At 40.6% G+C, this 16460-nt stretch overlaps 2 protein-coding genes across 2 annotated transcripts; both read right to left on the bottom strand.

The window, feature by feature from the left end:
* Window positions 1–79: 79 nt before the first annotated feature.
* gnb5a (guanine nucleotide binding protein (G protein), beta 5a) lies at window positions 80–4482 on the bottom strand. The gene is made up of 11 exons (XM_003443946.5): window positions 4226–4482; window positions 3527–3663; window positions 3383–3424; window positions 2872–2948; window positions 2629–2761; window positions 2198–2341; window positions 2012–2103; window positions 1650–1698; window positions 1419–1515; window positions 1157–1323; window positions 80–1072 (listed from the first exon to the last, which is right to left on the bottom strand). Exons 1-11 carry the CDS (start codon window positions 4359–4361, stop codon window positions 1061–1063), a joined length of 1086 nt encoding a protein of 361 aa, XP_003443994.2. The 5' UTR covers window positions 4362–4482; the 3' UTR covers window positions 80–1060.
* A 370-nt stretch (window positions 4483–4852) lies between these two features.
* Window positions 4853–16033, bottom strand: myo5c (myosin VC). The gene is made up of 40 exons (XM_003443947.5): window positions 15891–16033; window positions 15453–15563; window positions 15168–15339; window positions 14603–14747; window positions 13668–13824; window positions 13404–13547; window positions 13233–13314; window positions 12974–13081; window positions 12788–12894; window positions 12435–12700; window positions 12257–12338; window positions 12028–12168; window positions 11806–11928; window positions 11634–11717; window positions 11418–11549; window positions 11182–11279; window positions 10997–11083; window positions 10790–10901; window positions 10496–10707; window positions 10226–10391; window positions 9987–10133; window positions 9739–9903; window positions 9534–9627; window positions 9388–9451; window positions 8829–9103; window positions 8676–8739; window positions 8515–8595; window positions 8225–8405; window positions 8039–8132; window positions 7894–7957; window positions 7637–7805; window positions 7480–7564; window positions 7286–7384; window positions 6964–7118; window positions 6580–6669; window positions 6317–6467; window positions 5943–6228; window positions 5689–5863; window positions 5512–5592; window positions 4853–5422 (listed from the first exon to the last, which is right to left on the bottom strand). The coding sequence occupies exons 1-40, from the start codon at window positions 15915–15917 to the stop codon at window positions 5270–5272; spliced, it is 5229 nt and encodes a 1742-aa protein (XP_003443995.1). The 5' UTR covers window positions 15918–16033; the 3' UTR covers window positions 4853–5269.
* Between the last annotated feature and the right edge of the window lie 427 nt (window positions 16034–16460).

Genomic DNA, 16460 nt, shown 5'->3' with positions numbered 1-16460 from the left:
ACTACTACTACTACTACTAATAATAATAATAATAATAATAATAATAATAATAATAATAATAATAATGAGACATAGGAGCGATATTCAAAACTGATTTTATTATGTTTGTAATAGTTTGATTAACAGTCCCCTGCATATCTGTACACTAAACTACAATAATTACTCTAAATATGAAATTACAACCATTGGACAACGGCATGAAAAGGAGTACATTCAATTATATTTATATATATATATATATTGTATTAATTTTTTTAACGTGTTAGTATTTCAACAGTGGGGTACCACAAGTTCAGGGTGTCTCTAGTGCACATCGAGTAGTGAGTGGCTTCCACATCTGGAAACAAAAGATGTAGTAAACCATAATTTAAATTACAGGAATAAAAAAAAAAATCATTTATCTCATGTTTACCTATTAATGTGCTTTCTTTGCATTGATATTGATACAGTATTATATTGGCAGGTGAGAAGCAGCTGTTGGGTGCACAGGGTGTTTGTTAGATGTACATATAATATAATTTCCAAAATAAAATATTAATTTGTACCTTTCTCCATAAATCTCATTAATATTTCTCAGAACTTTTGCCATTCACAGAAAAGCCCCCCACCCCCCACCCCTGCTCTTTGATGTCTCCTCTGATTGAATGTCTTCATTTGTTTAATAAAAAATAATAACAATAAGTAAACATGTATTTTCCTCCATGTGGGCTAATTAACACATCACATTATTGTGTCACTTCTATCCTAGACTGATGCAAGCCACTACCGATAATATTTTCAGTAACATACTTGTTTTCAACTTCATAGTTGTAATCATAAGAACTTCTGTGCGCCTTTTCTTCCCATCACATCGTAATGCAAGCTAGCCATTTGGTTTACTTACTCTTTAAAATATGTAAATCTACCCTGGCCAAAACACTGGAGTATATACAATGCTATTGATGTGCCCTATGTACAATCAAAACTGAGTCTCTATCTCTGTGATTGTACTCTAGCAAACAGAAACATCAGTGTGTCTTCAGTAGGTCTGTCTACTATTTAATCCTTTGTGTCTTGATGCTTAGGCCCAGATCTGGAAGGCAAAGAAAATAGACATTACAAGATATAACCAGACAGAAACCTGCAGTAATCAAATGTGCCAGATCAGATATCATACCCGAAGAGTGTGGTCCCAGGAACCTGTGCAGAAGGCTGTCCCATCAGGGGAAACCCGCAGGGTGCTGACACGGTTCTCATGTCCAAACAGAATAGAAACCCGTGTTCCTTTGAGAACATCCCAAACATTAATGGTGTAGTCGTTGTAGCCACCAAACAGTAGCCGGCCTGGGGAAAGAGAGGGCACACCCAAAATGTTTTAACCGCATTATCCTTAAGCTCAGTACAAACAACAGCGAAGGTAAATATTCTATATATCGTACCACTGAGCGAGAAATCAACACTGGAGACGCCAAATATGATGCTGTCTTTGGAATAGATAGCCACTTCCCTGTCTGCCCTTAGGTCATACAGGCGGCACTGTAACAAAGGGGAGTGTTTGATTTATTTTAGTTTTTTATGGTGTAGTGTAATTATGATTAATTATGTGCAGCACGCTGCACATGAAAACTGCCTTCACCAGTCAAAGGTAACATGAAGAAATCAATTCTTACTGTAGCATCATCCGATCCAGATGCAAAAGCATCTCCGCTGGGATAGTATCTGTTAAAATACAGACAGCACTAATAAGAAATCAATTTTTAAAACTCTTACATGTAAGATTTGAATACTTCTGACTTATAGCAACTCCTAGTGGTAGCATAAGAAAATGAGACTCCAGATTTTAAAATTTTTGTTTGCAAACAAAAATATAGAGGCCATTACAATAACTTAAAAGATGTTATAATAATGCACACATGATGAGGCCTTTAAAACACTTCCTTTTTATGCTTAATTATAAATAGAAAATGTGCTCATCTTTACACTTACCTTCTCTACACTTATATTTAGGAGCCATTACAAGGGGGTGACTTACCGTACACTATTTATGTCTGACTCGTGAGTTTCAAAGGACTGAATACACTGCCCTGAACGCATATCCCAGACATTGGCTTTCTTATCACAGCCCTGCCAATGAAAGCAAAGCAGACAGCGTGAAAAATTTCAGTGTTTAGCCTCTTTAAGTAAGCTGTACCGAAAGCTGTGCAGAAAGTGTCCTCACCCCCGAAACAAACGTGTTTCCGGTTTCAGATGGGGCCAGATCCAGACACAACACATCTGCAGCGTGTCCATGGAAACTCTGTAACAGCTGCCCACTCTCAACATCCCATAATGCACATGTTCCATCCCCGCTGGACGTCAGGATCTTAAATGCATGCGGCAAGAGAAGAGAAAAAAAAATAGAAGTCGTTACAGGCTATCGTGTAGTTGTAAATGGACTGCCTTTTGCAGTGTGACGCCTCATGTGACCAGGAAGTCAAACTTGTAAATTATTAACAAAGTATGGGAGCTCTTTCACTGGAATATAGAAGGAAGTGATATCTGATTGAGAGAAAAATAAAAAGGCAGCACGCAGCTACTGTTTCCACAGGCATTTTACCCATGATCCTCAGTGTTTTGCAGATGTTTTTAGAGTGTGGTGAGTTTTCTCACCTGCATATCCGAGTTGGTGAAGCTACAAGCAGACAGGTAGTTTGTGTGCATGGCCACTGACTTCTTCTTTGCAGCTAAGTTCTCATTCTTGTCCAGAGACAGAGGATAAACTGAGCATTTATTATCCAGGCCTCTGCAACAGAGAAGCTACACACTTTACCACAAAAACAAAATACAGAAAAGCAACAAAAATACAGCAAAATACAACCAGATCTGGATCATCATGGAGAGTAACGCACTCACCCACAAGCTACAGCGCAGCCAGAGGGGGCATAGGCACAGGCCATCACCCAGGTGCAAGGCATTGTCACAGCATGCTCCTATAAACATCAGAAGACAAGGCTTTTGTGCTCGAGCCGCACCGGCACAGGGAGAATTCATTATCCATAATCAAAGCAGAACAACGAGCTTTGGTTTGTCCCATGTAGAAAACTTAAGAAAACACTTTTCCACAATCTGGTGTTCAGTTTCTATCATCTAACTCTGATGTCTCGTTCATAAAAACAGGACAGTTGGATTTACCATCAGCACACAATAGATATATTGATGCACAAATCCTATGTGTCACTCCTATCTAATCTAAAAAGAAATCCTATCTAAAACAAGCTTATTATCATCATGGAAATTTATATTACTAGTATTATAATTATTATTATTATTATTATTATTATTACAATTATTATTATTGATTCAAAAGCCAAAAATACAAATATCTAAGAATACCTCATGATGACCCATGAAAAGTAAATGTTACCTTGTTGGTGGTGAAAGCGTCCCACACAATAACTTTTCCATCCTGCATCAAAAGATAATAAAGGTTTGTACACTTTTAAAACACATGCCACCAACAACAAACTTGCTCTGCAGTCAGCTGGAAACGAGACTAGAGGTTCGTGACCTGCGAGGAGCTGACGATCCTCCTCTTGTCCTTGCACCAGTCCATGCACAGAACTTTATTCCCGTGCCCCTTCAGGGTCCTCCGGGTCTTCATGACAAACTGGCCCAGCCCCTCCACCTTCTCTGCCACCTGATGTACTGCACAAAACACACATGTATATTATGCATTAAACATGTCCCCACATTAACACTCGTGGCTGCAGCCAGGATTAAACTACAGCAGGCCCATCTAAATGGAGGAATATTGAATTAATCTATCTTTAATCTGCCATGTCTCAGATAGCCTGAATCCCATAAAATATGCATCAGAAATGACCTGTGCTTGATTTTCACGTTTTTATTTCACACTCTTGCTTTAATTGTCATATTGTTCAGATATTATGAGTAAAACATAAATAAATAAAAAAAAAGGAAGAAAGAAAAAGAAAACAGTCCGTGGAGGAAACATGGATGAAAGTATTAGGCTATGAAATGGGGAAGCAAACAAGACAGCCTCCCCCCGTCTCCTGACAAATCGGTGACATCGGCGCCGATCGGATCGATAATCTGCTCCGCGAAATCCCCCATCTCCGGTAACACCGGCGATCTTTGACTTCTGGCGGAGAAACGTGAGGCTATGAGGAGACGCTTGCTGTTATCCGTCCCGTCACAGGGTAAACGCAGGAATGAATCAGGGCCTCTCCATTTTTTTAGCACTCACGCTCGACATCGTGCAGCTTCGCTCTTTCCTCCTCCAGCTTCGACTTCAGCGTCTCCGACTCCGTTTTGAGATGAGCCAGAGTCTCGTTCAGCGGTACCTCCTGTGTCGCCATTTCAGGGGTTGGAGGGGATCTCATATATTTCCTTTGAGCAGGAAGCGATCGGCAGCGAAAAGGCTTAGAGCAGAGCTAACAGCTGATGCTGCTGTCATGACGTCAGAGGGCGAAGATGCTCCTCCAGTTTCCAGGGGAGGAGGATCCTGCATCCCGGTGATGCTGCCTCACACACACACACACACACACACGATGCATCCCCTAAGCAACAGATCAGATTAATAATGCTTTTTTTTTTTCACACTGCCCACATGAAGAGAAGGGACAGGCAGAGGGAGAGGGGGAGAGGGCTTTGTGGCATTTTAATATGCTGAAATGGAGCAAAGATGTTTTCATAGTAACCAAAAAAGAATTAAAGAGAAAACAAATAATATTGTCTGTTAAAGTAATTTTACTATTCTTCATTTTTTTTGAATGAGCTGTTATGATTTGGTGATTTGGCATGCTGTTTTATTAATTCATATTACTTCATTTTCACGTCTGACATCCTCTGATTCAACTACAGGACACACATATGAAAAAAATACACAGTGAGCATTTAATTAACTCATATTTTAGCCTTGTTGTATTTTAACCTGAGTATATGATAGTATAAAATAGGTTTGCATTGGTATAGCTTTGATACAAGATAATGCCTTTATTCATTTATTAGCATGTTATTGCAATTTAAATAAAAATGTACACACACAAACACACACACACACACACATACACACATACACATTACATACAGTACAGAAGAATAAAATATCACTGCTATGTTGTGTTCGGTCAAAATGTCACAATGTTATTCAGTTGTTCTTTGTTTTAAACATTTGCTGTACAGGGTTTTAATGAAAGTGCTTAAATATTTCTATCTACAATCTGGTGCAACTTTAAAAGAAATGACTAAGACTCAGTATAAGGAGTAAAAATGTCACAGGATCCGTGTGTCAGATCCTGTTGAGGAAGTCGAGATGAAGGCTGTTCGGGACCTGCAGCAGCTCCAGAGCCTGTGTGGACGTGCAGAAAGGAAACGTGACCTGGAAACGATAATCTGCATCCAGCATCAGCTGTGCGGAGCCTTCGTGGTCTTGGAGCAAAGACTGGAATGAGAAATATATTGACAGCTTAGTCAACTGTATTTTTTTGGTTAGGAGGGTTTTTATATTTGAAAATGAACAGCGGGGCTCACCTGAACTTTGCGGACAAATGATGACGTCACTCTTTTTTCAAAATCGTCAATAGGCGTGTATGAATTCAAAATTTTGACGATCTACAAATTTAAATGTTAGGTTGGAGTTTAGTGCAAGATTTAAACATGAAAAAAAAACCCCACCAAAAGCACATTTTAAACAACAGATGGAAGTACCTGAACGGGGCTGAGTTCACAGCATTTTTCAATGATCTCCTTGGCGTCTTCATCAGTGGATTTGTTGACTTGCAGTAACCACGCAGCTTGAGCCAGTGGCTCCAAAGTATCCATAGCATTCGAGCTTTGAAGTTCCTTCTCTTTTAGCCACTCTTCTAGATAACTGATGTTGCATCTGAAAAGAGGAAGCAGCTGTTAAAATAAACTCTCTTTGACTTTTGTTCGAAGCACATACCTGATCTGCGAGCACACACCTGATCTGCATCCCCTTCCTGCAGGAGCACATGTCCTTGCGGAGCATGATGTTGTTAAGGGTGATCGCAGCCACGAGGTAGAACAGCTGTTTGATCACTTGTTTTATGAGGCCCTGGTCCAGACCATGATGGCTCATGGTGGAGTGGAAGACTGTTAGGTGCTGGAGGATGGAGGAGATGGTGTAGGTCTCTGATTCCTCATAGAAGCTGTTGGAACGCTTCCTGAAGCCCGTCGGCTTCATGCTAGAAATCCCCTGTAGACTCTCGTGCTCCAGCATGCCGGGTACTAAGAAAGTGTAGAAGTAGGGTTTAGCTTACTCATAAAAGTGATAATAATGATTTTTTGCAAAATACCAAATTTGAAAAACCATTACCAATAGTGGGAGTAAGAGTCTTGTGCATGACTGAGATAAACCGATGATAGATTTGGATGGCCAGATCGCTGAGAATCTGTCTGTGTTCCGACAAATCGAAATTCTGCAAGCAGTTTTTTTTCTGGCGAGGTGTACTTTGCTTCAGGAACTCCTTTTGTTAACAGGATGGAAAACAAGAGCATTTTAATATGTATATGATATTATCAACAGACAGAAATGAAACAGTAACTACTGAATTTTTTTAAAAAAAAGTAAATTTGTACTTCCTCCCCGCTGTACTGCTTCAGACAGTTGAGGAGCTGGTGGGTGTTTGAGAGCCAGAAGGACAGGAACTCTAAATCTTTTTGGTGACTCTAAAACAGGAAAATGTTGTTTACATTATTAGATATAAACAATACCTCAAAATACACTAATCCATTCACCAGTCTATCCATATATATCCAGGGGAACAGAGAAGTGTTCCCAGGCCAGCCAAGAGATATAATCTCTGCAGCATGTCCTGGGTCTACCCCACCTCCTCCCGCTAGGACTTGTTTCTCAGCTAGCTTAACCCCACCTATCTGGTGTGCAAAACCCCAAACGAGAATCTTGAGCTCAAGAGTTTTACTTCCTGGTTAAACAAGGGTTACAAAAATAGTTAACCTTACCATGATGACTTTCTTGACTCCACCAATGATTGCATTCATAAGAGACTTGAGTTTTGCATCATCATTTAAGTAGTCAGCGTGGCGGATGCACATGAAGAGGATGTAAGCTGGCAGGGTGGGGATCATGTTGACCGCCACGCCTTTGAGTTTCAGATCTGTTATGAAATTGGGACAAATTTGTCAGAGAATATGGTTTATCCATTCATCCGAGTTTTAATACGCTCACTCCTGCTCACATCCGTGGATCAAATAGCTTATATGATTATTAAATAAAAGGCAGGTAAAGTTGGCATATTGCAGACATAGTGCAGGGGAAGAATACCCAGAATGATGTTTTCAATGAGCCTTGGTTCATCCTCTCTCTTGTACTCCAACATGCCAAGGTAATCTTTGGGAATGGTGGATGCAGGTTTTTGCCTCGCTGTTTGAGAAACAATAAATGTGATGAAAAAGTTGAGATAACTTTTATGGACTCTATTTTTTTGTTTACATGTGGCGCAGGAGCTGCGGCGCTACCTTTCTGTGACGTTTCGAGGCTCTTAACTTGAGTCTGAAGTTTCTTTATTAATCTGTCTTTCTGGTCGAGCAGCTCGTCAAAGTCCTGAATTAAAAGCGGAATCAGTTATTGGTTTACTCTCACTGTAACCTTCTACCCCTCGTACGCTCAACGCACCATGTTCTCAGCAGTTAACCGTGAAGTCTCCTCTCTGAGTTTGCTTTTGACCTCATTCTCCATCAGCTGCTGTCTCTTCAAGTGATCATTCTCCTCTTCCAGCTCCTCTACTCTGCCTTGAAGCTCTCTCTTCGCCTCCTCCAGCTCTTCAGCTTTCTCCTCAAAGTACCTAAAAAAAACATCCAAAATCAGGATGAACCAGAAGTGACCATCACTACTTTAATCAAGGAAGACATCACTACCGCTGAGTAATTTACCTCCGTTGCGAGCTCTCTTCTGTAATCTTCTTTTGAAGATTGTGAGTGATCTCTTTGTTTTTTTCTGTTAAATGACATAAAAACAAAAGAGCAAGTTAAAACAGTAATCTGCTTCACTGCGAGACTGCTGAACAAAAGAGTGTACCTGTTAATTCTCTGTTCTGCTCCTCGACAAGGCCTTCAAGCTCTTGTTTCTGTCTCTGCAGCTCTGAAACCTGCAGCTTCAGCTCCGGTATCACCTGCGAATGAAATTAAAGCAGACGTCACAGTTACGTTCTGAAGCTCACCCCTTTAACCCGCGACGTATGGAATAAAACGTGCAATGACATACTAAGTTTTCACTGCTGAGTCTGGACACTTCTTGGCAAATATTTTCATTGACATTGCTTTTCTCCTGGAACAGGTTTTGCAGCTTGCTGTTCTCATTCTCAAGGTGGTCCATTTTCAATTTCAAGCCCTCTACTTGAGTCTCATAGCTTTCCTTCTGCTCCCTCTGGTGGTTTTCTAGAATCCTGCCAATAAATGTAAGATATTTAACAAATTCAAGTACAGACACTCAGAAGGAAAGCTGCACGCTTCTGTTAATAAGAAAGTGGTTTGCTATGGTTGAAAAATAAAGACCTGATGGCTTTTTGTAGGCCTTCAAAGGCTGACAGCAAATCGTCAACTTCATAAATCTTCTCTGATTCGTCAGAAGTCATCCTTTGGAGAAACAATGTGTCAGGTTAAATGACTAATAGAGATGAAGTGAGGAAACACAGTGCTCAAAATATCTGGATTACCCCAGAAGAACTTCCTCTTCAACAACACCTCCAAGAAGCTGCCTTGCGATCTCACTCACTTTACCTGCAGAAAACATTCAGAGCTCATCAACAAATGACGTCTTTTTCTTTACACAAAGGAGATTATTTTTTTACATAAAATTCTATACACACCTCTTGCTTGTTCTGACTGCTGCTTCATCTTTCTCTCCATGTTATTCCTCTGATTTTGCAGGTTGTTCAGATCTCTGCGTAGCTCGGGAATTAGTTTGACATGCTTGGTGAGCTGGATGACCTGCTCCTGCAGGTCTGAGTTCGCCTGCGCCCCCTCTTCTAACTTTCTCTGCAGGATGACTCGTTCTTCTTTTAGCCTTTTTATCTCCTCTTTCAGAGTTGCCACCTCGGCCTCGTGGTCCTGTCTCTGAATTTCAGTGTTGTTTTCCGCGATCCTTCAGAGAAGAAAAAGCTATCTGATTAAACCAAAGAAGCTGGGAAAAATATTAACTTAAATATTTGCTTGACCATGGTGTACATCAGGAGTGTTTTTCTTTTTCCTTCACACTGTCCCCAAAGTGCTTGCTCATAGGGGGAGCTATATAAACAAAATTGAATTGAATTGAATTCTGCAATTGTTATACTGGTCCCACCATTTGAGATCAAACTGGGCTGCGTGTTGCACATAAACTAAAAGGAGTTTGACCCCAATGATAAATCTCACTTTTTAAACACTTACTTTCTAAGCCTTGCTTCATTTTCTTTTTCTTCCAGAAGGTTCCTCTTTACTTGATCAAAGGTCTCTGAAAGATTGTGAGGCCGGTCACAAATGTGCCGCAAACGCAGTCACCGTGGTGTTTATACAGAAATCTCAACTCTTATTACCTTTGGCGTCTTTGGTAGAAGCTTCAAATGTTTTCTCCAACTTCTCCTTCTCAAGGTTGAGAACTTCTACTTCCTTTTGAAGTTGTGCAATTGTCTAGGCAAGAAAAACAGGTTTTCCTAAAGGATCTCAAACAAACTGCTTCCTCTGCAAACAAAACTGCAACAAAGACACAAACAGACTTAAGGCATCAACTTCAATACTAACCAAACTGGCATCTTCTTTAGCTTTCTTCTCTCGTTTCTCTAAAGAAGCCTTCTGGTTGGTTGATTTTTCCAGCTGTGTCTCCAGACCCTGAAGCTTCTCCATAGTTTGGGAGTGGGAGTTTGCCAAGCTTGTCAACCTTTCCAATAATCCACGATTCTCTTTGTTCTGTCAGGGAACACATTAAATTATGTTATCTGCAAAAAACAAAAAGAAAATCACAGCTAAAATTTGTCTCGAAGCACCGTTACCTGCTCGTCAATCTTCTTTCTGAGCTGCTGCACCCGGTAGGACAGCTGGACATTAAGCACGAGCCGACGCATGGTCTGAAATCGCCGTCGTGCCAGCCACGCTCTGGCATACTTCTGGATAACCAGCGCTTTGTGCTCCTTTATCATCTGAGGTTTACATAAATCAGGAGGTTACATTCAATTTGTCAACAATATTTATTATAGTGATGAAAATGATTCGTAAACCGTCTGTTACAGACCTTCTTGTATCGTTTACGAGCTATCCAACCTCGTGTGAAGGCCTGGATGGTGATGGTTGCCAGACGCACTACCTGGTAGACCTGCCTCAGGAGGTAGCCTCTCCAGTGTCTCTGTATCACCAATGCTGCCCACCCCTGCTTCAGTGTCGCAGCAGTCACTGTTTTACTGAAGGTTTACGAACAAAATAAGTGTATGTTCATTTTATAATCTTAAGAGGAATCTTTACAGGATGCAGGTCAACAAAACTCAAACAAGTGAACGGCTCTAACCGGATTGTCCTCTTTCCACGGACATACTGCTGGAGAATGATGGCGGCCTTTCTTAATGCCAGGTACTTCCTCCTCTGGCTCCATCCACGAGCATGTTTCTGTATGGTCACACAGGCTCCTCGAAGTCGGTCAAGACGCAGCTTCTCGAGGTAAGCTACCTGGCCAGCTCTGAAGAAGATCTTCGTCCGGCCAAACTTATACTGGTTAGAGTCCTGGGGAGCAAGCCATGAGGCCAAAGTGACGCACGGCCATGGATGACGCTTATGCTAGTGAGTGCCATAGGATACAACATACGTGAATCAACCTCTGCAGCACATTCTTGCAGGTCTGTTTCTTGTCATTGAGGTCTGCCTCCACGTGTGACATTAGGATACTGTATCTGCTGTAAAACTCAACGTATGTCCACCTAAAAACAAAAACCATGCCAATACTCAGCATGATCACATGGAGCTGAACATGCTATAAGTTGTAATTACGCTGCATGAACATATATAAAGTCACCTGGACGGGTAGCTCTGTGCACTGATACGAATAGTCTCAAGGACTCCGCAGGCTCGCAGCTGCTGCACTACCCTCCTGGAGTCATACCTAAAAACATGAGAAAACACCAAAAACTCAAACATGAGCAAACGCTTCAGTGAAGCAAGAGTGAAACATCTGAATTAAAGATTCACTAGTAATCATACTCAAACGGGAGCTTTTCATCGTTAGGCTTAATGCAGCGCACGTAGTGAGGGGTTGTCGCATTCAGTGTTTCCATGAGTAAGGAGAGGGAGCTGCGAAACTGCATTCAACAGCAACGTTCAAGAGACAGGACAGAAATACAAATTCAGCCAGTTGGACAGGAAACAATACAGTAAACTTCAGTGAGAATGTGAGCTCAGCCTACAGCAAAGCAGAGAAACAGAGCAAACATTAGCACCTTATCTCCCACTGAGGTTCTCAGGTGTTTATTGGCTGGTTTCACTGAAGGCCTGGCGGGCTTCACTTTGACACTCTTACTGATCGCAGCGTTCTGCTCCTCCTCTTGGAAAAAGTTGGCCAGAAAAGGTAACTGATAACATTTGCAAACAAGAGGAATCTGTTAAAATGAGGAAAAGCAAACATAAAGTAAATACACAGGAAGGCTTTTGATTACCTTACTAGACCTCATCATGTCCACGAGTTCTTCATAGAGAGCATCTCTGTTCTTCTCGAGAAAACCTCTGCACTGATATTCCACCTGAAGAAATACGTATATAAGAAAACAGTTTTAAAAGTTTATAATTTTTTTGGCTATATTGTGCAGATGCCAGGCAATAAGACTCCACCTTGTCTGCAAAGTGCTGAATCACAAAGGCCCCATTTGATAACCTGGGCTTCTCAAACATAGGGCTGGCTTGTAGGTAGTTATAAAGCTTTTGCAACCAACTCTGATCGGTGCCTTGAGGGAACTGTGAAGCAGAAAGACGTAAACAAAAGATGCTGACAATCAAGTCAAAATGCAATTTGTTACTGATAACACCAAGATCGTATTATTAATCAGATCTTACTAAGCATTCTTCATCGAGCAAGTCAAGGATCCCCATCTTTGCTTCAATCAGATCGATGACAGGTTGATTGTCATAGAAATCTATCAGCGTCCACGGGATGTCCTCTTTCATGTACTCCTCTTGCTCCAGCTTGAATACATGCTGAAAAGACCCAAGAGAATAAACGTGTAAGCTGGTAAAGAGGTGTGTGTGGTAATTAGCAGTGAATGTGGAAGAAGGCATTGCTGACCAGGTTAAACTGCTGTTGAAGCTTTTCGTTTGCGTAGTTGATGCAAAACTGTTCAAAGCTGTTGATGTCAAATGTTTCGAAACTGAAGGAAAAAACACAGAATGCACATATCAAAATGGCAGCAAAGAAAGCTGCACACATATTGAGAAAAAAAAAAAAAGAGTTGCGCTTGCATTACCCATAAATGTCCAGAACACCAATGAAAGCATGTTGCTTTCCTGGCACCTGTAGTGCTGTGTTTATCCTGTTTATAATGCAGTCAAACAGATGGGCATAGATATGCTTAGCTAGAGCGTCTCTGGCATTTATTGCCCGATCTTTGGGGACCGGCTTCACAACGGTTTCGGCTACTAGAACGATCCTCCGATGGCACAGCCAGCGTACGAGCCCCTCTGCGCTCACCCCCAGCAGCTCGCAGAAGACAGCCAGGTGTGGATCACTGAGCTGAAAGATATACAAATCAAGCTTTGTACTTAACCTGGTGAATGATTCAAGATCGGTCGCACGCACAAGTTATGAACAGCTACTCACGGGAACTGATGATTTGTCATCGCCTACGTTTTTGATCTCCACATTTCCCAAATGCAGAATGGCTGCCAGAATTTTAAACACATCTGACTGAAAGTCCTCCTTCAATCCTGGAGAAAAGACGTTAAAGCTAAGATAAAACTTTAAAATCATAAAGGGAGGTTTCAGTCATGCTGAGGCAACCTTTACCCAGAAGTGAGAAGGTCTGTCGAGTCTCTTCCAAGTCCTTCTTGTCGTTCACACCTTCAATGTTTATGTCACCACCCATGCAGGTGTAGTTGAACTTGTCCGCACTCACTGCAGATGAAAGATTAAATTACTGATGCTGCTTATAATAAAATACTGCAAGACTTAGTTGTGTTTTCTAGGTGAGTTAGTTTAAATAGTAATAAAACAGCAGCAGTTCAGTGTCAAAGATCCACAATAAACCCTCAGTGCAAACACTTACGGAGTCTCAGGTTCTTAAACGCTGGTGAGTCTGCACAGGAACAAATCTGGTAGAATATGTGGTAATTACGCTCATTTTCTGCCTGAAACAAAAACAGAACTCAAGATCAGTATTATGGATTAAACACAGTAACGAAACCTGAAAGAATCCTGATCTCACAATCATGCATACCTGAAAGACCACTCTGGATTTCTCTAACAGGTAGGTCCTCATGTTTGCTCCGATGATCCGGTACTTCCTGTCAAAGCTGATCTCTGTGTATTTCCCAAAACGGCTGCTGTTGTCGTTCCTAGTGGTCTTTGCATTTCCTATTGCCTTAAGAGGAAATGAAATATAAGAACTATATATAAGATTTTTTTGTGTATGAATAAATATGATGAACATTTTTGCCTGTTTAGTTCAACAGCTGTTTTGTGTACAGTCTCTAGATCGTACCTCTGTAATTGGATTGGATGCCAGGACTTTGTCTTCAACTCGTGTCTTACTTCCAGATTTGCTCACAACAGCAAAGTACCTCATAGCGTATCGAGCAGACACCGTTTTACCAGCTCCAGATTCACCGCTGACTATGATAGACTGGTTCTTGTGGTTTCTGAGAAAGAAAAGGGGGATATAAACAAAGTTTGCACCACTGTGTCTTGAAGCATTGCTTAGGACTTACTTGGGCAGTTATTGACTAGATTAACTTTCATTTTAATGATCACCAGGACATAAACGCATGCATGCATAGCACACAACCATACAGTTGTGGTCAGATGATGTCATGGTAATTTGGGGCCTTTAATTATTTCTTTGGACTTTTCTTTTACCAGGGTGGAATAATCATGTTTAATGAGTTAAAAAAAAAAAAACAAAAAACAATAATTAGGTGCATTTTGAATGAGTTTGGCTTTTCTCTAACCCCCACAGGGTCAAATAGATATACATACACTCACTCAAATCTAATAAGTGGGCCTGAAGGTTTTACATTGTTTATTATCTTAACAAGGCCAAGGTCTGCTAACTTCTCATTACTGATCATGATTGCCTACAACTGGCAGTTTCTCTTTTCCAGCATAAAAAGGATTTGCCTGACAGCACTTATTGGACTGACTAATACTCAAAACAATGGGAAACTCCATTGAACTCAGTGATCTGCTGATTCCAAGTGCATCAGTTCAAACAACTGTACATAAGTACAAGTTATTCAGACGTTTTAACACTTTCTTGGTGCTGACCAAGAAAGTTTGCCCCATGCACATGTTAGTAGTTAGAGTCCTTTTAAATCTGCAGACTCATGCTCACTGTCTCCAATCTGCATACAGTCATCAGTTCTCGCTGATGTAAAACTACTATAAAACTTAAACGAGGCAATCTCAACTTTTACTTACCTTGCCATCTGTTTGTAAGCCTCCTCTGCCACTGCAAATATATGAGGGTCCATGTCTCCCATATTCTGGCCTGAGTAGGCATGAATGATTGCATCTCCATAGATAGGAAGCTGCTTATAGGGATTTAGAGCCACCAATATAATACCTGAAATGAGGGAACAACACAGACTGAGCAAGAAATTTAACCTGCTAACAGCTTACACCTCAGTACTCAGTTACACAAATGGGCGACAAATTAACAAAAACGAAAAAAACAACAGCATAAAGTGTTTTAGTAAGGTGTTGGCTCACTATGTTGGCCCAAAATCTCTGATGACTCTTAAAGCCATAATATGTGAGTCATTATTTGTATACTTATCATGTTATTCAGTGATTCATCGTGGCTGCATCAGCTGCATCAGCTGCATCAGTATCCTGTTTGTGATCACTTGGAGCAACATCGTATGAATTTACAGTAAAAATGCATTACAGAGCCACAGGACCTCCTCATCATAAGGGTCAAGTATTAGAGGTTTTCCTTTAATTTGTCACCCATTTGTCAGTTTAAGGCTTCTTGCAGCTGTACCACAGTAGGTATAGATGATTCTGGACTCCACAAATCGCACTTTGAGATTGTGCAGGACTGCAGGTTCATGCAAGTAACTCAGAGCTGTCAGGTCATTCTCCCCCACCAAGATGTCTGGGTTTCGCAGAGGAGGGAGTTGTGGTTTAGACGGGTCAACAGTGTAGCAGTACTCCTGTCCAGTGATAGGTGATGTAGGAGAATCAGGTCAGCTGGTGCTTCTCACCATTATAAATGTAATACAGTTATATATTGAGGGTATTATTAGTCACTTTCCATTTTACTTACAGAGCCATCCTCCAGAAGCAATTCAAGAACTGTATCTCCTGAATGGAAATCTTTCACAATCTCTGCCGATTTCCACACATGTTCTTCATCTGATATCCACACTCTGTTGTACTAAAATTATTTTTAAAAAGTGACAAATAATTATTTCAGTTATTAATGCCACTGCTTATTGTACAAGTGACTAAAACCAATACATGCAAGAGAAAATCCACCCAATAGGAACCAAATACTCCATCATATATGCTACCTCATAATATTATACTATAAAAAGATGTAGCTAAGTGTTTCGCCTTTAAATTCCTGTGGATCTGTTTGCCTTACAACCTTTCACAGCGCTGACAAAGTTTCCATATGCGTCTGTAAACTTCCAACCTCTAGACTGTATGGAAACATGATCTTATGTGTATTTTAAAAGATTAGGCTTGTTTTCCCTCTTACCTTGGTGTACAGTTCCAGCACAGCCATGTTTGTGCATTATTTTAGTAACTTTTTTTGTCCGTCTGTTTATCACCTGCTGTTTCACCGCTTTCCAGGTGACCAACACATTTCCTCCCCGCCCCTCACAGATATTCCGGAATAACCTGTCAAGTTAGATTACAAACTTCCGATGACCTTTTTCAAAATAAGAGTCCCTTGAGGCATTTTTTGAAATACACTTTCTACATCATTACAGACGTTACGTCATCTGTTTGTGTTAATTTATTTGTCTGCACTGTTTTGTATCATTCAAAGCAATTAAATTGTACTTATTATAAATTTACTTTTTTATTGTTGGTAGCCCGTTACTGTCCATTTTGAAAGACTCAAAAGATTAAAGGGTGAAAAGAAATTCTGCTGCACAGATCAATTTTTTACATTTTACTTGAAGCTCTTTCCTTGGACACCTAGATGCTGTAAACTATTAAAGCCTCTCTAAAGCCTCTCTGGTTAAGTTGATCCAAAATAGAGTCAAATTCATGTATAATTTTGTTTACTGTCTGTTGTCTCAATACCACGGCATTCAGTCTG

The sequence above is a fragment of the Oreochromis niloticus genome, linkage group LG7 (assembly GCF_001858045.2).
Source record: "Oreochromis niloticus isolate F11D_XX linkage group LG7, O_niloticus_UMD_NMBU, whole genome shotgun sequence".
NCBI classification, from domain to species: domain Eukaryota; kingdom Metazoa; phylum Chordata; class Actinopteri; order Cichliformes; family Cichlidae; genus Oreochromis; species Oreochromis niloticus.
The sequence above is the reverse complement of the archived record's forward strand: the minus strand, read 5'-3'. Positions and strand labels throughout refer to the sequence as shown.